The sequence below is a fragment of the Phaseolus vulgaris genome, chromosome 5, assembly GCF_000499845.2.
Source record: "Phaseolus vulgaris cultivar G19833 chromosome 5, P. vulgaris v2.0, whole genome shotgun sequence".
NCBI lineage: Eukaryota > Viridiplantae > Streptophyta > Magnoliopsida > Fabales > Fabaceae > Phaseolus > Phaseolus vulgaris.
Window position 1 is genome coordinate 18,010,020 of NC_023755.2, and position 25,402 is coordinate 18,035,421.

The following is a 25,402-nucleotide window of genomic DNA, read 5'->3' on the forward strand; positions in this document are numbered from 1 at the left end:
CATCAGTTTCTTTGATTATTCATTCCTAGACCAGTTCAACTCATGTTTCCCAATCACACTTGTCATTGTCTCCTCATATATATTTCTATATATATCTATATGTAGATAGATAGTTACTTATATCTGTTTCTGCTATAACTTAATTGCTTCTCATAAATTCTAAGTCTTAAATAATCGTTTAGTCATGAAATTATCAGCAAGAGCAAGCATGAGTAACCCTTGTTTCTTCTTCTTCTTCCTTATTGCTTCCTTTTGTTTTTCCTCCTTTGCTTCTGGAGCCACTCTGCCCCAGGATGAAGGTACGTTAATAGCTTCCAATAGTTTGTTAAAATCACTATCGAACTGAGCCTTAGTTTATGTGTTGTTTTATTTCTATGAAAATTTGTTGAGTTTGGTAGTAAGGTAAATTACCCTAATATTCACATCAAAAACTGATTTTTTATGAGTGGACACTAAAACTTTTACATAATCCAATCTTAATAATCTATTCCATCATTAAGATTAATACATGCTAATTTTAATTAAAGATTAATACACATATATATAGTGTGATTAGAAAAGAAAAAAAAATTGTTCAGATTTATATTCTTTTTGCTTCTAATGCTACATGCTCACGTATAAGAATGATTTGGTTTATTTGAGGTGAGGATGGGAGAAATTAAAGCTGAAACATGAGCAACAGAAAATAAATTTTCCCTTTTTCTATTTTCATATGCTAGTTTTTTGTTTTATAGAATTCTGTTTGACTTTTATTTCTTTGGATTTTATACCAATATATTATATGCAGAGAGAGACCCTTTTTAGTAGGTAAGAAAAAAAAGTTCATTTTAATAAAATTATGTTGCTATCTTATTTGCTTGAGTTCAGACAATATGATATTAATTTTTCTTTAAACTCGTACATAATTTTTTATTTTATTTCTGGCATAGCTGAAACTAACTTAAATATTGATCAAAGTGAGATATCACAGTTCCTAATACTTTCATCATGAGAAAATATTGTTATGGCAGTGAAAGCTCTGGAAGATATAGCTAAGAGACTTGGGAAGAACGACTGGGATTTCAGCGATCCATGCAATTTGGCATCTGAAGTAGTATGCAATTGCGACTATAACGGTGGCACCGTTTGTCATGTCACCAACATGTAAGTCTCTCACTCATTCTCTAGTTTTTTCTTGAACAGTTTATATGTAAATGAAACCATTTAGGTTTTTTTTTTTTCAAAATAATATAACTCAAATTATTCAAAAATAATTTGAACTGGATATTGCTCTCACCGGCTAGCTGACCTGGGTAAAAAACTCCTGTTCTAACCTATCTCTTCTGGATACTGATTTGCGTCTTCTTGTTGCACTGGAATGTGGTTCCGTTGAGACAGAGGATGCTCCACCTGTTGATCACACTCCGACGATCAAGTCAGTGAGAGCTTACCAAAAATTAATCAGTTTCAGTCTAGTATTTAGAAACAACATACCTTCACTTGGAGTTTCAAGCCCCTTTTATAACTATTCATGTAACAACTTTCGTTCACAAGAATATAATCTCAACTGGAAGCATAACTAAAAATATTTAATCTTTTATCTTAATAGAAAAACCACTTGTCACCAATTGTCTTCAGGTGCTAACCACAGGCTAACATTCTGTTTTACGTGTGCACCCGACGCTCCTCTTTTATTCTCAACAGCTATTAATTATCATGTAACCAACATGCAACATATCACAAGAGATAAAATATATTTTTATCTTGAGAATAATATGATAACAGATTTAAACAATAACAATTATATCTTTCATATTCAAAAGAATATCACAACAGATAAAATATTTCTTTATCTTTTATCTTCAGAATAATATCACAACAGATCAAATATCTCTTTATCTTTTATCTTCAGAATAATATGATAACAGACTTAAATAATTACTATTATATCTTTTATCTTCAGAATAATATGATAACCGACTTAAACAATTACAATTATATCTTTTATCTTCAGAATAATATCACAATAGATAAAATATCTCTTTATTTTTTATCTTAATTACCTTTAATGGGTTGACCAACATCTGGGCCAAACTCGTGACCCACCCTTTAGACCCAATAGCTGAGGTCCCGAGCCTTTGAGCACTCCTATCCAGTACACAAGCCCCCCAGGCTCGAGATGATCTTTGGTTAAGCGAAGAGGCTTTTGAGTGCTTTGGCGGCTAACATAACGGTTTCTCAGTGGGTAGGTGATAACTCAGTAAACCTTATCTAGCTTAAGCCAATGCATGTCTCGTTACTTAACTTAGCAAACCTAGACTAGCTTAAGTATAACAACTACTATTAATACACATGCGCTTTAGTATAACAACTACACCTACAGATAACTTATCACTTAAGCTAACACGTTTTAACATGGAGTAACGAAGAAAACAAAAATCCAACTTAACAAAAAACTAACATTTTGCTGAACTATACCCCATAGCCACTACGAGCTAATGCTCAATCTCGGCGTATCCATGTGTATTTCATAGGCTTGGGCAAGGGTCACATACCTTGATCTTACCAAGCATTGCTTCACATAGTTCGTAGTCGGATAACTATACCTTTCTGAGCTTGATCGTTCTTTCAACGAACAAGCCTGACTTACTATGCGTTTACACAACCTAGTCACAATACTCATCTGCAAAGTGTTAGAATGGATGGCTTTAAACTAGAGGGGGGTGAATTGTTTAAAGAGGGTTATCGCAAACTTTTAAGTCAAGAATGAAATTCTCTCAAGAAAACAATTGATAAAGAAATCAGTTTGCCAAAACAGCAAGCAAAAGCTGCAGTACTAGAAAAACAATCGGTTGTTTATACCAGCAAACAACAAACAAAACTGAATTTAAAGAGATTAAGGATAGAGAGATTGCACACAGATGTTTATACTGGTTCACTCTAAACCCAGAGCTACATCCAGTCTTCTCAGAAACCCTGAGGAAATCCACTAAGCAACCACACCTTGATCACTTACACCACAACCAAGAAAGTGACCTTGATCACCTCAAGACACACACTCTTCTTGGCCAACACACAAACACTAAGATTGCTGATCTTGATCCCCTCAAGAACACACAACCAATCTCAGCAAACACAGAAACGAAACTTGTTTCACAGAGTACAAGGATTACACTTGTTACAGAAGATAATCTGAAATCAATACAAGCAGAATCCTATTCCACACACTTCGGTCAATCACAAACTCTAAGTAATCTCAGCTCTTTGAAAAACTCAAAATCTCTATTCAAAATCTTGTAAAAGATTGTTACTCAAATTTGTTTTTCTAAATTTATTCAAAGATGTTGTTTGTTATCAAATCTTAACAAACTCTTAAATTGCATTAAAAGATTGGTCAAAGCATTTAATGACTAGAGCGTAAGCAGTTAAATCATTTAAGGCTTAGTCAAAGATAAAACAATTTTTCTGTTATGGTCCCAAAACAAACAACCGGTTGTTTCCTCAAATCAATCGGTTGTTTTGGTTTTAACAACTCAACCATTTAAAAAATAGTTTTCAATCTTTTCTAAAAACATCTAAGTATAAACAATCGGTTGTTTCGACAAAACAATCGGTTGTTTTTAACTTAGTTTGAAAAACATTTTTCTTTCAAAAAGATTGAGAATGCCTATGCTTTGGATTCAATCAAAAGGTGGATTACAAACACAATCTACCCCAGATCCTAACTAAAGCAGCACAGCAACAGCAAGCACAGGAAAGGCTTCAACATCCTTCAAAGGGTTTGGATTCTTCAAAGCTTGAACACCACTTGGTTCAACAATCTCCCCCTATTTGATGAAGACAAATCCTTGATGCTTGTGTTGTACCTGATTGAATCTGAAGCAATTCCTGCAAGATACAGTTTTAAGCAAAGCATAGAACTTCTGATATTTGATTAGCATAGAAACAAATACAGAAATTCAGAGCATAAAATCAAACATTTTAAAAAAACAAACTATTTTTTGCAGAAAACATAAAACTGAAATCAAACACAAACAACATAAATCTCCCACTATTTGTCTTCACAAATAAACAAAAAGAAGAGATAAAACAAGAAATAATTTTTTTGATTACATCAGAATTAAAACAGCAATAGCAGAAGGAAAGAAAATTGAAAAAAACTGATATAACCCCTAAAAACAATCGGTTGTTTCGAAGAAACAATCAGTTGTTTTTCTTCATTCATCATCAGCAAACTGAAGATCAAAGATTTGGTTCTGGACTGCTTCGATCTTTTCATCTAGAGTCATGAAGCGTGCATCCATGCTGTCAAACCTGTTGTCAATCCTCTGGAAATTACTGACACAGAGATCATGAAGATTTCTTTGATTCTCCCCAAAGCTATCAAGCCTATTCATCATGAGTCTCTCAAAAGGAGACATGGTTTGCATCCTTTCTTCTTGATTTCCAGCACCAACACTTGGTCCAGCATCTTGATAATCTTTAGGTGGATCTTCATGTTGAACATCCATATCAGCAGGTTCATCTTGTTCAAGATCAGCAGCAACACTAGTTGAGGCATCATGGTCACCATCTTTGCTAATCCATTTCCCACCTACTTTGGTAAAACCCATTTTGCTGAGTGATCCATTGTTCAACTCTTGAGTTGACTTGACCAACTCAGATGTTTCATCTTCAAGGTTCACTTCAAAATAGAGTAAAAATTTAGATACCAAAACAACATATGGATAGTGATAGTCACTTAACCTCATAGCCTTTTGCATGTGCTCTTTGATGATGTGGATCCAATTGATTTTGATCTTCTTCATGATGTAGAAGATATACACCAGATCTTCCTCAGTAAGCAATGAATGATTTCTCCCCCTTGAAGTTAGAATCCAAGTCACAATGAGGGCTAGCAACCTTTCATCAAGCTTTAGACCTCCAACCGAGCATGTTCTAACTTGAGCATGTTGATTCTTCAAGCAACTCTTGTAGTATTGGATTTTGTTGAAATCCTCCACTACTCCAAGGTTTCCCTTATTGATTCTAAGACCAGCAACAACAGCCCATACCTCATGAGTTATCTCCATTTCTACACCTTTCACATGAGAAACTAGATTGTTTCCCTCAAACTTTAGATTTGTGTAGAACACCCTTACCAAATATGGGTAAATGTTTCCCTTCATCTCCAGGAACTTTCTGAGAGATTGATCTTTGAGCAGCTTCATTACATTATCAAGCTTTTGACTTTTCAGCCAATCAAAGCATACAACCTTGGGGTTGTTTATCTTCTTGATACTTGTTTCATACCTATACCTCTCAATAAGATCATTGTCTCCAGAAAACCAGCCTTCTAGCCTTCCTCCAGACCTTACACCTCTGGTTTTGACTCTCTTTGAGGTGGGAGGAGTTGATTCCATGATGGCAGATAAGAAAACAGAGAAAAGCTCACTTCACAGATTTTGCAAGAGATGTTGCAATTGGTTGTTCTTGAGGAAGAGATCAACTACAACAGATTTTATAGCAGTAAAAGAATCAAATAGCATTCAATCATATGAGTGGGTACCAGATTTTCAGAGAGAGAGGACTTGACCTTGCCCTGCACAGAAAACGTCAGAAAAAGTTGAGAAACACATGGTCATCACATGTGATCTTTGACTAGTCATTAAGACTCTTGAATTTCCTAGATTTTGGAATATATTCCTTTATGACAGTTGTAACTTCTCTCTGAACGTGATCAGCTTTCAATCACAGGTTCTTTGACCAAGATTCTCTCTTTGAATTGATCTGCAACGGATAGAAATTCAAAATATCAATTAAATTGATTTCTTCACAATGTTGTTAGACTCAAAACAATCGGTTGTTTTTCTGCAGCTGTTAAAACTGATTTTGAATTTTAATCATGAGCAGAAAACGTTCAAAGCAAATGATATTAAGCATTTTAAAGAAGATTTTTAACCATGAGAAAGAACTTTAAAACAGAAATTAAGAACAGAAAAAGGAAAGTCTTATCCTTATGTTATTTCTTCAATGAGCCATGTGCTTTATGATCAAGAAGCCTCTTTTCACTGTTGAGGACCTTTGGACAGATGCAGAGCATTGATTCAGCTTCAATGATGGTCTTTTTCTTCCAATAACTTGATCAGATGACATAGTCCTTCACACTTCTTTATAATTCCTGCACAAACATGAGTTCAAACAACAAGATTTGGTCCCTTCACAAATGTGGGTCCAATAGATTTCTTTTTCTCATTTGGAACCTCACACCCTTTAGGAATCCATTTCATGTAGCCTCTAGGAACATAGATTTTTCTTATTTTGCAGAATCTAACCAAATGGCCTTTTTTCATGCAATAAAAGCATGTAACAACTGGTTGTTTTACTGACTTTCTTGAATTTTTTTTTTTGAAAACTTATCTTGTTGATTTTGTGGTTTGAAACCTAAACCAGCCTTTCCAAAAACACAGCTTTGAGATGCCAAGACATTCTCAAAGTTAGATTTCCCTTTTGAAAGCTTGTCCACAGTGTCAACTAGATAATGAACCTTTTTCTCAAGCTTTTCACAATTTTCGCAAATGAGAGTGTCACACTTGCAAGAAGAATTTTTGAAATGATTTTCCAGATTTTTAAAATCATTTTTAGATTTTTCAATCTCATCTTCAAGTGATTTCACTCTCTTTTCCAGCCAGCTGTTAAGTTCTTTCAATCGATTGTTTGAAAGAACCAATCGATTAGCTTCATCATGAGTTTCTTGAAAAGCTTCAAGCAATTCACTGTAGTTTTGTTCATTTAAAGAAGCACATGAACTAACCTCACTTGAGCTGCAAGATTCATCATCATCTTCAGCAATCAAGCAGATGTTTGCTTTTTCATCTTCACTTGATGAAGAGCTTGACGATGACACCTCATTTTCATCCCAAGCTTTGTAGGCTCTCTTTGTCTTACCTTTCTTTTCTTTGTAGCTAGGCTTTTTCTCCTTGCTCTTGTTTGGACAATCTGCCTTTATATGACCTTGCTCACCACAACCAAAATAAGTATAGTTATTGGAATTAAAATCATTGGATTTCTTGTTTCCATACCTATCTTTGTTGTTGTCCTTGTTGCGGTTTCTCTTCAAGAATTTGCTGAACTTTCTTGACAGCAAGCTAAGGTTTTCCTCATCACTATCATCATTGTATTCTTGTTTTCCTTTGTGCTTGGAAGCTTTTAAGGTTATGTTCCTTGTGTGCTTATCTTCGCTTTCTTGAACATTGAGTCTATTCATCTCTAACTCATGTTCCCTAAGCTTTCCAAACAAAGAAGCCATACTTAATGATGTTATATCTTTAGATTCGGAAATAGAAGTTACCTTTGGTTGCCATGCTCTATCAAGACATTTCAAGATCTTTATGTTTAGCTCTTCCTTTTCAAAGGTCTTGTCAAGGCTCATGAGATGATTGATGATGTGAGTGAATCTTTTCTGCACCTTAGCAATTGTTTCACCTTTAAGCATTCTGAACATCTCATACTCTTGGATTAGAGTATGCTTCCTAGCTCTCTTAACCTCATTTGTCCCTTCATGAGTGACTTCCAAGGTGTCCCACATTTCTTTTGATGATTTGCATTGAGAGACCTTGAAAAACTCATCAAAATTTAAAACAGAGGTTATTATATTTTTGGCAATGTAATCAAATTTGGCCTTTTTGCTTTCTGAATCAGTCCATTGAGACCATGACTTTTCAATGACAAATCCATCTTTTTCAAACTTTGGGAAAAAATGACCATTTTCAATTGCATCCCAAATTCCTTTGTCAAGTGATTCCGTAAAGATTTTCATTCTTATTTTCCAAAATTGGTAGTTCAAACCACAAAACAGAGGTGGTCTGTTAATTGAAGCACCTTCCCCAAAAGGTAGTCTATCAGCCATTTTAAAAACAGTTTTAGGATCAACTTGAATAACTTTCAAGAACCAAACTCTTGATGCCAATTGTTAGAATGGATGGCTTTAAACTAGAGGGGGGGGGTGAATTGTTTAAAGAGGGTTTTCGCAAATTTTTAAGTCAAGAATGAAATTCTCTCAAGAAAACAATTGATAAAGAAATCAGTTTGCCAAAACAGCAAGCAAAAGCTGCAGTACCAGAAAAACAATCGGTTGTTTCACAGAAACAATCGGTTGTTTATACCAGCAAACAACAAACAAAACTGAATTTAAAGAGATTAAGGATAGAGAGATTGCACACAGATGTTTATACTGGTTCACTCTAAACCCAGAGCTACATCGAGTCTTCTCAGAAACCCTGAGGAAATCCACTAAGCAACCACACCTTGATCACTTACACCACAACCAAGAAAGTGACCTTGATCACCTCAAGACACACACTCTTCTTGGCCAACACACGAACACTAAGATTGCTGATCTTGATCCCCTCAAGAACACACAACCAATCTCAGCAAACACAGAAACGAAACTTGTTTCACAGAGTACAAGGATTACACTTGTTACAGAAGATAATCTGAAATCAATACAAGCAGAATCCTATTCCACACACTTCGGTCAATCACAAACTCTAAGTAATCTCAGCTCTTTGAAAAACTCAAAATCTCTATTCAAAATCTTGTAAAAGATTGTTACTCAAATTTGGTTTTCTGAATTTATTCAAAGATGTTGTTTGTTATCAAATCTTAACAAACTCTTAAATTGCATTAAAAGATTGGTCAAAGCATTTAATGACTAGAGCGTAAGCAGTTAAATCATTTAAGGCTCAGTCAAAGATAAAACAGTTTTTCTGTTATGGTCCCAAAACAAACAATCGGTTGTTTCCTCGAATCAATCGGTTGTTTTGGTTTTAACAGCTCAACCATTTGAAAAACAATTTTCAATATTTTCTAAAAACATCTAAGTATAAACAATCGGTTGTTTCGACAAAACAATCAGTTGTTTTTAACTTAGTTTGTAAAACATTTTTCTTTCAAAAAGATTGAGAATGCCTATGCTTTGGATTCAATCAAAAGGTGGATTACAAACACAATCTACCCCAGATCCTAACTAAAGCAGCACAACAAAGGCTTCAACATCCTTCAAAGGGTTTGGATTCTTCAAAGCTTGAACACCACTAGGTTCAACACAAGGCGCCTAGCTCGGGTGCACACCGAGTTAGGTCATCTTACCTTACATTGAGCCAAACAACTTAGTCATAGCAGATTAAACTGCAGAGCACCCGAGCTAGGTCGTCTTACCTGACAATAAATAACCAATTTACTCGCAGGGTGCCTACTCGAATAATCGTAGTTATGGCCGATTAAACTTCATAGTGCTTGAACTAGAATCTTACCGAGAAAAGGTCATCTTACCTGATGATAAATAACCAATGTACTCGCATGATGCCTACTCGAATAATCTTTACCAAGTTAGGTCGTCTTATTTGACTTAAGCCAATCAACAAACAAATCAATCCCACAGAGCGCCTATGCTCCTACTTATACCGAGCTAGGTCGACTTTCCATGTGCCAATTCAAGTAAATCAACAAAACTAAATGCATCATCTTCCAAGAACAAATTTATCAAACATTGTCCAAAAAGAAAGCATTAAGCAAGAATATCTTAGCTGAAATACAACTTGAGGTTTGCTACGTTCTACGGTCGAGGGATGGCTCCCCCCTCTAGGGTTTCTAGCTTGTACGCTCCATTCCCCTTTAGTTCTTTAAGCTACTCTCGTAGCATTTTCGTGTCGCCTTCTGATCAGACCTGATGGTAACAATGTTCGCAGTGGTTGACTTTCTCGCCGTTTGACCTGGGTGGAAAACTCCTTTTCTAACCTGTCTCTTCTGGATATTGATCTTCGTCTTCTAAACAACTATTTGTTGAAGATTGGAAGCTTTAATGTATCAAATCCTCATGTAACCTGAAGCTGTGCTACTTTTTAGGTTTGGGTTTAGTTATGGGGTTTAGAATCTTTGTAAGATAAGTTCTTGATTCCTACACAAAGCTTGTTTCAATCGAAGTGTTTTTCCATGCAAAGGGAAAAATAACCGATTAAAGTTTCGATACAATCGGTTGTTTGTCACTTAGTTGGCAAAGGAGTTTTTGAAACTTTTTTTTGAATCAATTGTGTAACTGCTGAAATCATTCAACCGGTTAAATTGTGGTTTCAACCGATTAAATGTGAGTTTTCATAACAGTATTTTGAAAACCTGTTTTAATTTATTCAGTTGTTCAAATCCGTTTTAAACGGTAGCCTTTCAAAAGGTTATAAATATAGCCTTCTTTCAAAAGTTTCATATAGAAGTTTTACACTCTGATTTGAGATCAAAAAGAGAGATTACAATCTGTTTGTGAAAAAGAGTTTTTCAAAGTTTAGTAAGATTGCTTTTGAGCTTTGCTGTGATTCAATAACTGATCATAGGGCTATTGGTTTACTATAATTCCAGGTGTTTTCTACCCTTTCTTATTTTCTTGTAACTGTTCATATTACCTTTTGTAAACGTGTTTGTAAAATCCTGTAAAGTCAGTGTGACTCTGGCTTAATTGGTTACATAGTGGAATACTCAGTAGTTTGACTGAGGACTGGATGTAGCTCAGGGATTGAGTGAACCAGTATAAACCTTGTGTGTAAATCTCTCTTTCTCTCAACTCTCTATCTGTTTGATATTTTCGCTGCCATAAACAACCGATTAAATTGTGCTTTTAACCGGTTGAATTTATGATATTTGTTTCTGTTAGTTTGTTTGATTGACTTTCTGGAATTCTTATCTAAGTTGATTGTTAAGAATTCATTCTAAAGAAAGTATTTGTGAAAATCTTTTATAAACAATTCACCCCCTCCTCTTGTTTAAGCCATCAATTCTAACACTATTAATTATCATGTAACCAACATGCAACATATCATAAGAGATCAAATGTCTCTTTATATTCTGAATAATATGATAACAGATTTAAAAAATAACAATTATATCTTTCATCTTTAGAATAATATCACAACAGATAAAATATCTCTTTAGCTTTTATCTTCAGAATAATATCACAATAGATAAAATATCTCTTTATCTTTTGTCTTCAGAATAATATGATAATCAAAATAATATGATAACAGACTTAAAGAATAACAATTATATCTTATCTTCAAAGTAATATCACAACAGATAAAATACCTATTTATCTTTTTTCTTAATTACCTTTTCTGGGTTGACCAACATCTGGGCCAAACTCGTGACCCACCCTTTGGGTCCAATAACCGAGGTCCTGAGCCCTCGAGCACTCATGTCCAGTACAAATATGCTATGGAATAACTCAATCAAATTCATGACATAAGTGTTTATTACAAAAAGACAAACTGATAACACAAAATCCACCAATAAGGTAAAGAATTAGACAAAACGAAACAATTAGAAGGTAAAGAAAAGAAAAATTAGAAAAAACCACACATAAGGTAACATGATTTAATTGAACTATTAATAAAGTTCAATCTATCTTTAGAACAAAATTCAGTATTAACACAAATTACAACTCAAAAACTTTTTCAGTAAATTCTAACTCAACTAATAATTTCTTGTTATAAGTTGAGCAAAAACTCTCAGCTAACAGAATTGTTAATACAATTTTGTATTAATACAACATAACTACGATAACTAATTTATAATCTCCATAGATCATACTTAAACAAACATAAAAGACACTAAGCTTGAAACGTCACTTAAATTGACTATTTGTATGATACAAGTCTTAAAAGAAGCTAATGATTTGATTTACACAGAAAAAATTTAATGTCATCAAATACTTTACACTACAAGAGAGTCATTAAATAGAAATCAATTTTAGAGACAAAATAATTAATTACTATATTGACTAATTTAGATATTATTTTAGAGATTAAAAATTATTGGTATCTAAAGTAGTTTCTACTATTAAATCTACTCGGAGCATACATTTATCCACTTTAACCAAGAGATCTTCAACCACTCCGTGTAGATATTTTATTAATCTTTCCTCATCCTCAAGTTTCCTTTGTGCTTAGTACTTCTTTGAATTGTTTCAATGCTTCACTCTTTGAATCGCTTCATTGCTTCACTCTCTGAATTTGCTCCTCTTAGGAACTTTACTACTTACCGCAAGTTCTGAGCGCTTAACACATGGAGGAAATTTTGCTGACCTTATCTAACCCGAATCCGCTAAGTACATTAAGCATGTGCTTAGCAAATTGAATATTTTTAGCCATTTTTTTTCAACTTCAAGTTTTCCCATGAATTTTACAAAATAATTCAAGATTCTCATGAGATCAAATAATTTCAATTGTAATAACAGTTCTATGTGGGACAGAGCTCCATTTCTATATTTTTCAATTCAATACATTTGATTTAAAGTGCATAATTTAAAATTTTAACAAGTAAAATTTGCACTTATCAATTTGTCCAAGGATTCTTTTCTAAAGCCTACTCTTTCAGTTCAACCAATAAAGATTGTTTCATCTTCTTACCTTCCTTGTCTAATTTGTTCACCTCATCCAAATTTTCTAACTCACTAATCTTTCCACTAATGTTTTGTTTTGTTTGTTTTATACCCTCGAATGACTCTTTGTTCGAAATCGTTTTAAGATTTTTCATTTACTCCTTCACAAAATGGAGTTTACCCCTTTGGCAAGATAGCCAATCCAAATCTCTTTACAAAGTCATTAACTTCTATACATTAATCTAAAATCCTAAATGGTATAGGTCCCCCACAATATGAAGGTTTTATAATTAAAGTGTAGTAAGGACAAATTGTTTACAACCTAGTCTAATTCAAACCATTCTCTTGAAACTACTGTTCTATTTATTATACTCTTAGTAATATCATTTACTCTATACCATATAAATTTTGTTTCTATTATTGGTATTTCAATAACCTTTTTTTTTCTAAAGATTCATTAAATTCTTGTTTTCCCTCCTATCACTTCCATGTTAGCCTTGTGCAATCCTTTCCTTTCATTTTCTTATTGCATTGAAGTCTCCCACCATACACCATATTTTGTTGCTATCATTACCTAGAATTTATCAATTCCTCCCACACTATCCTCTTTGAAGTATTTTTCAGCCTTCACCATCCTTTAAGCCATAAAAATCCTTTACCACATAATGATCCTTCACAAACCATTCATTCGTTGGATCTAGTTCTTACCACTAGGTCAGAAACTATAACTAATTGTTAGGGCATAACTCTTTCTAGTTAACAAAGAAAGAAACAACCCTAGTGTCATAATTCAATTATAACTTGAGACCTATTTGACCTATGCCACAGAATAATTTATGCACCTTGCAACATTGTTTTTCCAAATACACAAAACTCCATTCGCTCCATTTGGTGTAGGGTTATATGTAGTCACTTTATATGTCTATCCCATCATATTAACATATATCCTTGTTTTTTATTTGAGATTTTGTTTCTTAAGCATACACTGTATCAATATCCTTCATATTTATAGTTTCCTTTAGGTATCTCCATTTTACATATTCCCCTAACCCCCCAATATTTAGGCATAATATTTTCATTCGACATCTTTCTTATTCCCTTCTCCTAACAACATTCATTGCTTCAACAATATCATTTTTCAACAAATATAGTCTATTACAATTTTTTATACCTTCATTTGATATAAAATTACTTAATAAATGCATGACTAACTTGTTGGGTCTTTCAAGAGAGGATTTACCGAGGAGATTCAATACTAATAAATTATGAGCCAACTCATATAAGAGACTAGACATACATTTGCCTGAAATGACTATCAAGAAGACTTTTGATACAAGGAATCCTCACATATAAATTTATTCACCCACATACTTGTTTGATCTAGTAACCAAGATAACTCATTGGCTTTAACAACACTATTGGATCTTTAAAAGAAGGGATATGCTAAGGAGATTCGGTACCAATGAGCTATGAGAAATCTCATAAAAGAGACTATGATACTTCCAACCAAAAACTTTAAGAAAATTTGTTTTGTGAGACTCAAACCCATACCTGCATTTCTAACAATCTCCTTTTCAAGTGTGAGCCCCTACCACACTGGTACAATTCCTCTTAAGTGGAGGCATTTTCAACACCAGTAAGCCATGAACAAACCATATAAAAAAACTTGACGCTACCTTCAATCCAAAATCATAAGACAATGAGTTTATGTGTCTTCTTCCTTATATGTTGCTAAAACATTTTCATTTCTACTCAATATACGAGATTCAGATTCACACTTGGATTCCTGACATAACCTCATTTGGCATCTTTTGCTAAGCACTAGATAAAGATGTTGAACTCACTACTTTCAAATTGTAGCATTGATAACTTTTTTTGTACTTATTTCACCTAATACAATCTTCTTTCCATAGTGAAATTTTACCATTTTTTTTGTAGCATTGATCACTTGTAAGGTGTTTGCTTGATCAAGACCATCTTTTTCCTATCATTTTGGGTTGTTTTTGTCATTGAGTTCCCTTCTTTGTTGTTGTAATCCTAATGCAATCCTAGCTTGCATTGTCTTATTCTTTTGGTTTAGATTTTTGGGTATGGAGTGTGGAGGGAATTTTTGGCTTAGATGGGTGATAAAAACCATGATTTAAAGGTGCAATGGAGAATGAAAATGAGGCTTAGAAGAGGTGAGGAAAACTCCTAAGAAGTTCTAAGTTAGTCACCAAAACTAGCGCTAGCAAATAGCGAACAAAGAAGACAAGATGTGCACAAATTTGGGCAACAATTCTTTAATCAATTCTTAGCTCCTTCACAAGAGGGCTTTCACTTGTATTTATAATGCTAAGGGAAACCAAGATACAAGCTTTAACCCTAAAAACTCTCCATTCATAAAAGGACAAGTGACTCTCTCTAATTGGAGCAAATCCTTTTAAATTAGAGGTTGACAAGTGTCCTCCTCTAATTGGAGAGAATCCTCATCATTCCCATCAAGACAAGTGACATTTTGGCATTGGTGGGAATCTTTTCCATTAAAGTGACATCATGTCTTCATTGCCACTCTGTGCTTTCTATTTGCACTCTAGTAACTTATTTGTGCATCCTAGATGGTCTAGAGTTGCATGGAGTCCAACGAGGTCCAATTGTAACTCTAGCTAGACTTTTTTTTCCTTCTATTTACACCCTACTCTAATTAGCCTAATATGTGGACCATGGAAATTGGCCATAAACATATCCCAAGAAAATGACCCAAATACAAGCCCAAAATAAAGTCTATGCTCCTTAATTCTCCTTGAGAAAAGAGTCTTCTAAGCTTCTTCTTCTTCTTCTTCTAATCTCCTAGTCATGACTCTTGTTAGTGGCCCAACATGAGTTCTTCGAGATGGTCTTCCATCAACATGTGTTTTGGAAAGCTTGTTTTATAAAGTCTTTTATGGAAAACTCATTCTGAAAGATAATATATATGTTCTGGAAAGCTTGTTCCAAAAGTTTTGATAAGAAAAGCTTATTTTAGAATGTATTTTATGCATTCTATAAAGCTTATTTCAAAAAATTTATTATGAAATTCATATTCTGGAGGAAATTTTATTCCAAAATTCATGCTCTGGAAATTCCAGAAAGCTTGTTTTGAAAGATTTCTAGAATAGATAATCCATAAGTCACTTTTACAAAGGGTAAACTTGTCATTTTGAAAATTATAGGGGTGTAGTTAGAAATTATGGGGATGCAAGAAGTAAAAGTCCAACAAAAGACACAAGTTGAGGACCAAATAACAAAAGAGGCAAATGAACAAGCTGTGTGGGCCGAAGATATGGCTTAACATGCACAAGGTAAGCATGGACGACTACCATTTGGAAAAATGGAATGGAACAAAAGGGTCATTTTTTTTATCATCTTTATTCTTTCTTCCTACACTTCCATAGTTGTGAAAAAAGTCCAAATTATTCATAGGTTGGAAACGTTCCAAACTGCATGGTCTTAAAATCTATTTCGATTATGCAATCTGAAACTCAAAAATGTATTTCAAATTATATAATTTAGAAACGTATGATGGACTAATGTGGAATATATTTCCAGATTACGCAATCCAATAACATATTTTGGATTATGTAATCCTAAAATTTGAAAATGTATTCTAGAATGTGTAATCCATAAATGTATTATGGATTAAATATTTAGAATACATTTTCAAATTATCTAATACAAAATACATTTTCGGATTACACATTCTAGAAATCCAAAAATATATTATGGATTATGTAATCCAGAATGTATTTATATATTATGCAATCTTAAATCTATTTTCAAATCCAAAATTACATTCTACATTGTGTATTTCAAAACATGTTTCTGAATTTCACAATCTAAGCATAAACATTTTAGACATTTCCAACACCCACACAAAGGTGCAAGAAGAAATCATGGGTGCAAAAAGTAATTGCCATAATGAATTAGCAAACATTCAAACCCAAATGTATGGATGGGCCCAAACCAATTGGAGTAGGACAACTTCTTCTTGCACCTCCATGACTTCTTTCGGCACCTCCATAAACTTTTAAAATACTAAATTTGTCCTTAAGTAAAAAAGATAAAAATGAAAGTTTTGTTTTACTTTTTGTCCGTAAGTGAAAAACAAGGTGCTTGGTGTGGTGGTGGTGGTGTAGTGCTTCTTGAGGTGGTGCGTTGTGGTGGTAGTTGCGGTAGTAGCGGTGGTAACGGTCATACTGGTGCCAGAAGTGTCACAGTTGGTTGGCTCATCATTCTCTGGTAAGTTTTTTTTGCCTTAAATACTCATTTATGGATTAGTCGATCCGCAAAATCAACGGGTCACACAATCCGGTGCCTTATGCAGAAAATTAAGTGTTCTGGATTAGATAATCCTTATGTATACTGGATCTGGAACATACCAAACTCAATTTTGAATTGTGTAATTCGATACTAAATGAACCATGGATTACACAATCCGGAAGTAATTTTAGAACTTCAAATATGCTTATGGATTACATAATCCAGAATTCATTTTGTAGTTAAAATTTCACTTACAGATTACGCAATCCAGAAATAACTTTAGAACTTCAAATATGACAACTTACAACAGATGAGGTGAATAAAATTTCATTTCATTCATGTTTATTGTATTATAATTTTAAGAAGTGAATTTCAATTATTTACAAATAATGAATAATATATTCATCAAGTTGTGTACATAATATAAAATTTTAAATTTTTTTTTACCGAAGTGGGTTGGAACCTCAAACACAAAAATCAACTCTACGGATTACATAATCCAGAACACAAAAATTGCAACTTCCAGATTACATAATCCATAACCTAATTGGACAAACCTACTGGATTACGTAATCTGAAACTTATTGTAACCCTAAACCTTACCTGATTACGTAATCCAGAACTTCTTGAAACCCTAAACCCTATCGGATTACGTAATCCGGAACCTAACTAAAAACCAACTAGATTGCTTAATTCGGTACCTATTTGCGCCAAAAAACTACTGGATTACACTATGCCTTTTCAAATACTTCCGCTAGATTACACTTAAAAATGAAAACTAGTGAAATTGCTAACCTGGGAATGATGAGAGCAGTGATAAATGATGGAGAAGGAGATGTTTAGAAGGGATGAGAGCTTTGTGAAAAGGAGAGCTTTGAGAGAAGAAGGGTTTGAGAGAAAAGAGAAAGCTTCGAAGGAGGTGGGAGCTTGCGCGGCGTGCTGGGAGAGTAAAAGGCAACGTGAGAAAGTAGAAGTAACTTAAAGTTATATTTTAATTTTTAATATTTTTTACTGAAAAACATAATAGTAAATGTGTTTTTAGTATGAGAAGAAGAAGTCATTGACAGGGAGGAAGAAGTTGTCTTGGAATAGAAAGAAAGAACCTTCGTGACCAGCAAATAATTTCAAGCAAATTTGGGGTTTCTAAATAGGACAAGGAGCAAACAAATTAGGGAAAATCAACAGTTATGTATGCAAAGCCTTTGATAATAAAAGTAAGAGTAATTGGTTGGGCGTAGACAAATAATCTAGAGTTGCAGGGGTGCAAGGAGAAAAAAATAGTTACAGAATTTAACCTACCCAATTTGTTACAACTTTTCTTTTAAATTTTCATAAGAAATATTTATTTAATTAAAATTTATACATTACTAAAAAAATCATTAAATAAAATTAATTTTAAAAAAAAATTATAATAAATTACTATATTAATTAAATTAGATATATTTTATAGACTAAAATATTATTAGTATTTAAAAATTTTATTTTTAATAAAAATTTATTAATTTCTAAATTGATATTTAATTACCAACTTTAAAATTTAACTTAAATATTTTGTCACTATTACTAACATAAATATTGACTACTGTTTTTAATTTTGTTTATCTTGAGATCAAATTAAAACCAACTGTAATCAAAAGTTGAGATAATAATAAAACATATGAACTAAAATAGTCTTTTTTATAATTGAGATATATTGCTTAATATACAAATATATATATATATATATATATATATATATATATATTAACCATTATGTGGTAAAATAAACATGCAGAACTTTGAAAGAACAAAATCTTCAGGGTACTCTCCCCCCGGATCTATATAAGCTGCCTTACCTTCGAGAAATGTATGTAATTTTCAAACTTTACTCACATTGAATCACAAATGATGAATATATATATTTCTTATTTTTTTCTTATCAAGACACATTCTTTGGTGCAGTGACCTTTCTCGCAACTACCTGAACGGCACAATTCCTACAGAATGGGGCTCCACGAAACTTGATACCATGTAAGATTTTCCAGTCATTTTTCATTTTGAGTTCTGAATCATCAATTTAGGTAATACTATCCAGATTACCATGTATTTCTAATATTAATGTTGAGTCAAAATTAGAGTTTTTGACTGATAACATTTGTAAGAAATACTTCATAATTGTTATCAGTAAACTCGATGTCTTAATAGTTAATCTTCCGTTTAATGCATTATCTGTATATAGTTTGAATTTTCTCAAGAACACCTTTGGTTACTAACAACAAGTTAATGACTCTTTTCTTAATGGTACAGTGCCCTCCTTGGAAATCGATTGACGGGTTCAATACCAACAGGGATAACAAATATATCCACTCTTCTAAATTTGTGAGTTTCACTTTCCAGAACTCAGAAAAAAAGACAAAAGTGATTGAGGCATCCATAATGCAATTATGTTGAATTTAAAGTGTCCTGTAATGTAACTTAACTTTAGCATGAAATGAACAGGAACTTGGAAGCCAATCAATTGTCTGGAAATCTTTCTCATCTTGGTAGTTTAACCCAAATTAAAAGATTGTAAGCACTTTATTCTTTGTAGATATTATTTCTACTACAACTTGTTCTCACTTCTCATCCCCTTAATTGTGTCTCCTTTGCCTTAATTTCAATTTTGAGAGTGGGTGTTTAGTCATATTATCTAAAAATATTGCCTGAACAGTACTTATAAGGTTTTGGACAATCCTCATTTTGTATAATTTGCAGGGCTTAGATTCTTCATTTGTTCTAATTTGTTTGTTGTCATCAATTATACGCAGGCTACTTTCCTCCAATAATTTTACTGGAGAACTACCAGATACATTGGCCAAACTCTCGCAATTGACTGATTTGTAAGTTTCATATTTTTTTATACCATGGAGTGATGACTAATTTAAACAATAATGTTTTTGAACTATGTTTCATTGTGCAGTCGAATAAGGGACAATCAATTTTCTGGGAAGATACCTGATTTTTTTCAAAATTTGACAAATCTAACGATACTGTATGAACTCTACTTTTTATCTGATTTCACTTTATTGGGTTACTTTATTTGGTTTTCCATTATTTGAATTAGGTTGTCCTATTCTTGAAGTGGCCAATGATTACTTATAATTTAACAGGCATATTGAAGGGAATGGATTCAGTGGACCAATTCCTTCTGGAATTTCAAATCTGGAAAACTTAACTGACTTGTATGTATGATATGACATTTTATGAGCAGGGTTTTAAAGTCAACTTTCATTAATTTGTGTTTACTTTGCCATGATTCTAATGGGATATATGCAGGAGAATTAGTGATCTAAGAGGATCTGAACCTTCACCTTTTCCTGTACTTAGTAAAATGAAGAACTTAAACAAATTGTGAGTTTATTGCTTTGACTTTTTTTTCCATTAGAAAATCAGACAGTCAAGCAAGAGGTACTAATAACTAATGTTATCTATGTTGATGTTTTTCAGGATTCTGAGAAATTGTAACATCATTGGAGATTTACCTAAAGATCTTGGGGATCTGACAAGTTTAGATGACAACTTGTAATTAACTGCATACTTTCCATTTTGTTTATAACTAGTGATCAAATTTTATTTTACATTATTTAGATTACTTTGTAACCTTAAATTTTATTGCATTGCATACTTAATGCTTTGATGATAAAACTCTAAACCTATTTTAGCTGTAGGAAATTCACTACTACTAACTCAAGTTCAATATGTTTTTTTTGTTCAGAGACCTCAGCTTTAACAAGTTGACTGGACAAATTCCGGTTACCTATGCTGCCCTACTACGTAAAGTGAACTATATGTATGGAATTTTTCACATTTTTCTTATCATTCTTAATTAATCTATTTATTCTGAGCACTATTTTCTACTTTTGGGATAAAGTAAGGTAAACATAAAGTACTCACTATAAAGACTAGTTTTAGAGACAAGAAATAATTAGTTGTTATAGTGACTAAATTAAAAATCATTTTAGAGAATAGAAAAATATTGGTTTCTAAATTAATTTTTATTATTGATAAATAGTTTCTAAATTGGTATCTAATTAGCTACCAATATTTTAACTACCAATTATTTAAATTCTAAATTTGGTAGCAAAAACTTTGGTAGCTAATTAAATACCAATTTAAAAACTATCTATCAATAATATAAACTAATTTAGAAACCAAAAAAGTTTTTAGTCTCTAAAATGGTCTCTAATTTAGTCAATATAGCAACTAATTATTTTTTAGAGTTGTATTGGAAACATTTTGGAATTTATATATAGAAATGCAAAATATAGAGGAGTTGTTATTTCTACCAATTATATGTTTTGCTCATATAATTCATGTTCGCAAAACATTTTTCCTTGTATTCTATTTCAAAAGTTGAGTTATATGAATAAATAAAATTAATGAATAGAACCAATAAAAAGAATAATTTTGGGTCATTCATATTCTGCCTGTCTAATGCAACATTAATTTTTGTCAAAAGAATCGTGTGACTTTTCATCAAAAGGAATTGAGACAAGACCAACTTACTTTCCATTGTTGGGTCTTCAAAGTTTTTATATATTAATCTCCCAATATTGTTCTATTGTAGATATTTAACCGGAAATCTTCTAAATGGACCAGTACCTTCTTCGTTGATAGAGTATGCCAAGTCAATGTGAGTTTTCTTTCAAATGCCACTTGTACGATTCCCTAATTTTGTAATATACTCATCGTTTATGAGGCGTAAAAAACTAAAAACATATTATTTGTTCATTTTTCTGGTTACCTTTGGATACTCTTATTATCCTTTTTATTCCATCCATTTCCATATTTTTATTTAAGAGATGCTATTTAATTTGGTTATATATTTTATGCTTTTGTCTAATGAGTATGTTGTTGGCCTAACATAAGATTAATACTCTAATATGGATAAAAGACTTAGTTTAGAAAAGTAAAATTTGTCGTTTTCAAATTACTTTTTTTTAGTTTTCAAATTTTATTACAACCATAATGATATATAGTATTTCTTAATTATCTTCTACTTATTTTCTTGTTCTTTTGTTACATTAGTGTGAACAGAGTTTTGACTTAAGTTTTTATTTTGGAATTAAGGTATAATGCTTGCAACAAAATGTATACACATGATGTTTTCTTTTGTTTTGCTAAAACCATGACCAAATTTATCAAAAGAATTATTTTATACGTTATATCTGAGAAAATTGTCAGAAAACATAACCACTTAAATATATTAAAAAAGGGTGAGATAAATGTTATGATTTTTTTTTATATTTTTCATCCCTTAATTTATTTTCTTAAATGAGTTTAATTAAACAAAAAATTTAAATTTAATTTTAAATTATAGATTTTAATTCACTTTATCAATTTTGAGGAATAAAAATCAATTTTAATTTTTAGAGACTATAAAATCACTTTTGGATTTGGGAGACTAACTTTTTTTTATCAGGAAAAAAAATAAAAAAAAATAAGAATCACTTAATGGGTGATCCAACTTATATACATATCAACTACTCTACTCAAAAGAGACCCAATAATCTTGTTATAAAACCTACCAACGAAGGCACCTAAAAAAACAATATCAACAAACCTACCTACACAAACTAAAAATTATCATAGACTTTTAATAAATAAGACAGCAAATCAAGATACCGATCAGAAACGTAAGAACAAAATTAGAAGTAATATAAGAACAAACTTTTAATTGAGCCAAAAAAATATTTTAAAATGATCCATCACTCCACTTTTAAAAATATGTTTATTCTTATACCTCCAAATCTCTCTAATGATGAAAACCTAAAGACTTTTTAACATTTAGAAAAAAAAGAAATTTTGATGTGGGAGATTAAAATAAAAGTAACTAAAATTTAGTCTATTTTAAATTAAGATGTTTATTAGAGTTTTATCTCCTTATAAGAACTTTTTACTTCCTGTCCAACAACATCATTGCTCTGCTTATAAAGCTATGATTTAAACTTTTTAGTTGCTGTCGACACTGAAAACTTACTGTCATTTTAATATTTCTTATTTTTCCTGTAGTTCAATATTCTGTATGTAGTATACTCTCTTTGTCTACTAAAATAAATTAGTACTTGCTATCTAACTCTGTGCTGATTCTTGATCTCCAAAAGCATATAAATGATCCTTAATAATAATTAATTACGTATCTATCTTTTTCGTTTTTTCAAAATGAAACTACACTTTAATCCTTAGCTACTTTCTCTGAAATTTAGTGCTAGATCCACAATCATTCTATTTTGCGTGACATAAAAATTCCCCAATGTCTCTTTCATCTTAACCAAACTGCATATGTTCTTTGAGCTGGTGTGTGTTGTTTAACTTTTACTTCTATATCATATACAATCTCAAGGTTCACATAGAGGAATCATTTAGGAATTTTAATTGTCTGGGAGTTTGGTTGTGCATTCTAATTATTGGTGGTAATGTTCTGAGGCATTTTTTTATGTCCCTTGATGTTTCTTGTGGTATATTATTATAGAGTCTGAATAATAACTTTTGTGCAGAGATATTTCGTATAACAATTTAAGCATCACAAGTCATGGGAGTGCGACTTGTAGTCAGGAAAATACGTAAGAATAGCTGCAGTTGTGCATTTTTGTTTGCAAATATAAGGAGCTGAGCCACAATCTTCTCTCTATGTACAGGAACTTGTTTGGTAACTCCATCACGAATGGCTCGTAAGTTAGAATTTTGTTTTGCATTATAGTTTTCCATTTCCCTTATGTGAGGAATATGTTAATGCGTTATTTCCCTTTCATCATTTCTTAGAGGAGCAGATGCATGTTTGGGAGATCATACCTGTTCAAAAAGTAAGTTTTTCTTTGTGGACAATTTTTTACTTTCTACTTTACAAATAAATTTTATAATAATAGTCTTTTTTTTTAGCTTGATCGTCTATTAATTATGTAGAACTCTAAAAATCACGTTCCAAGTGCTTAAATTGAAGTTCTGAAAATAAGGAGTTCACTGAAAAGGGATTTCTACTGAAAATACAGTGTTAGTATAATTTAAATGAAAACTCCTATTTACTATAGAAAATATAAACCTATACTAATTATAAGAAATAAGGAAAAGAAGAAATACTTGAAAGAAACAATAAGACAATAAATTTGAGAACAAAATTAGAGTTTTTTTTAATCCGCAAATAATATAATGAATAAATAAAAGGATATTTAAAGGTATCCCAACTTGTATATATGTAACAAGATAGATAACAAGATGACAAAAGGTACTCACTTCTATAGAATTAAATTTTTTAAACATTTCTACCATATAAAACATACTAAATCTAACCATCTACAGCATTTACATCAGCTGCAAACCCATATGAATGCTGCAAAATTGGCTGCAGAAATGGCACCAGCAAAAACAACATAATAAATCTGCAGCTTAAAAATTCTGCATAGGCTCTGGCCAGAGTAGCCTTGCACTTGCATCAACCTTGATCCCCTTTCCTTGGCTTACATAACCGTCAAAGTGAACTTGCATAACTCCCTTAGAAGCTACCAGTTTCTGCACTGAACCTACATAATTCCTTTTGACCAACAAAGCATGGCTGCTCCAAGTGCTTAACTTTAATCCCATTTGATTAGCCGAAAAATCTACATAGTAGCTGCAGAATTCTGAATTGAGTCTGCATACCTCCTTTAGATGCTGCAGAATTTGCATTGAACCTGCACATATTCCCCTTTGCCAGCAGATTAAGGCTTCTTCGCATGACCAGGGGCGTAACCAAACTTAGACCGATCTGAGTTTCCTAGATAAGTTGGGAACCAGCACATGCACGCCTTCCACCTACCCTGCTACTTCCTTACGGATCCAAATTTAGCACCACAAATAGCATCCTAATACATTGGTTCTGCATCTAACCAAAAAAGGCCAAAATCTACTGTCACTGCTTACAACAGGACCAAACAAGGCCTTAAGGATAAAGCCTATCTGCTACGGAAGCTTCTACAACTGATCCTCTCAGAGCTTCCATTAGAACTGCCAACTTAGAATACCAACTAGCACCTAACTTAAGGATTGTACTCACTATATAGGTGCCTCCTCCCTAGCCCCTTCTTCTCTCTCAACAGCAAAAGAGAAGAGACACACTTTCTGCCCAAGATAGCAGCTTCGACAAGGTTCCACACAAGCATATTTTCACCCTGTAGACCTTATTGCTTCCCTGCTCAGGATGCAAACTATTCTGGATGACAAAAAATCAGTACAAGACCAGAATTCTGCAAGGCCCTCACCATGAATTCAACTCTGCTTGCTACAACAAAATTGCTGCTCCCTGAACCTGCATAATAATGCACAATCCCAGCTAAGGGTACACAACAGATTGAGGAATAATACCCCCAAAAAAACAGTGGTACTAAAAAGGCTCCCCTCTCCTGTCGCTACCTGAAGCTTCTAATAATGCAAGGGAGGGGATTCAAAATCCAATCCAGAAAGGAGTGATTATAATAGGTTATCTTGTGTTTTAGCTACAACTAAGATTTGAGTTGTGACTTTTGAAAGATCTCTTCAACATCAACTATACCTTGCTTGAATATCACATTGTTACTTTGTTCCCAAATACTCCATACTAGTGTAGCCTAGAGACCTGTCCAAACGAAGTTTTGTTTATTGTTGACCTGAAATAGATGAAAACTCTCAAAATGACGCTTCAGATCGTTATGCTGGAGACATAGGATTTCTATCCATCTATAACACAAAGACATACTCTTTGAGCGTGTTTAT

At 32.6% G+C, this 25,402-nt stretch overlaps 1 protein-coding gene across 1 annotated transcript in view; it reads left to right on the top strand.

Annotated features, from left to right (window-relative positions):
* The first annotated feature begins 144 nt into the window (after positions 1 to 144).
* The window catches only part of LOC137835234 (probable leucine-rich repeat receptor-like serine/threonine-protein kinase At3g14840), a 39,241-nt gene continuing 13,983 nt past the window's right edge, over positions 145 to 25,402 (top strand). The window contains exons 1-16 of the mRNA XM_068643638.1: positions 145 to 299; positions 1,011 to 1,143; positions 18,435 to 18,506; positions 18,602 to 18,670; positions 18,947 to 19,018; positions 19,139 to 19,207; positions 19,447 to 19,518; positions 19,599 to 19,670; positions 19,789 to 19,860; positions 19,955 to 20,029; positions 20,126 to 20,200; positions 20,394 to 20,468; positions 21,246 to 21,311; positions 23,176 to 23,241; positions 23,317 to 23,349; positions 23,441 to 23,481. Coding sequence (XP_068499739.1) covers positions 185 to 299; positions 1,011 to 1,143; positions 18,435 to 18,506; positions 18,602 to 18,670; positions 18,947 to 19,018; positions 19,139 to 19,207; positions 19,447 to 19,518; positions 19,599 to 19,670; positions 19,789 to 19,860; positions 19,955 to 20,029; positions 20,126 to 20,200; positions 20,394 to 20,468; positions 21,246 to 21,311; positions 23,176 to 23,241; positions 23,317 to 23,349; positions 23,441 to 23,481 — 1,177 coding nt within the window. The 5' untranslated portion in view covers positions 145 to 184. The remainder of the gene's footprint in view (positions 300 to 1,010; positions 1,144 to 18,434; positions 18,507 to 18,601; positions 18,671 to 18,946; positions 19,019 to 19,138; positions 19,208 to 19,446; positions 19,519 to 19,598; positions 19,671 to 19,788; positions 19,861 to 19,954; positions 20,030 to 20,125; positions 20,201 to 20,393; positions 20,469 to 21,245; positions 21,312 to 23,175; positions 23,242 to 23,316; positions 23,350 to 23,440; positions 23,482 to 25,402) is intronic.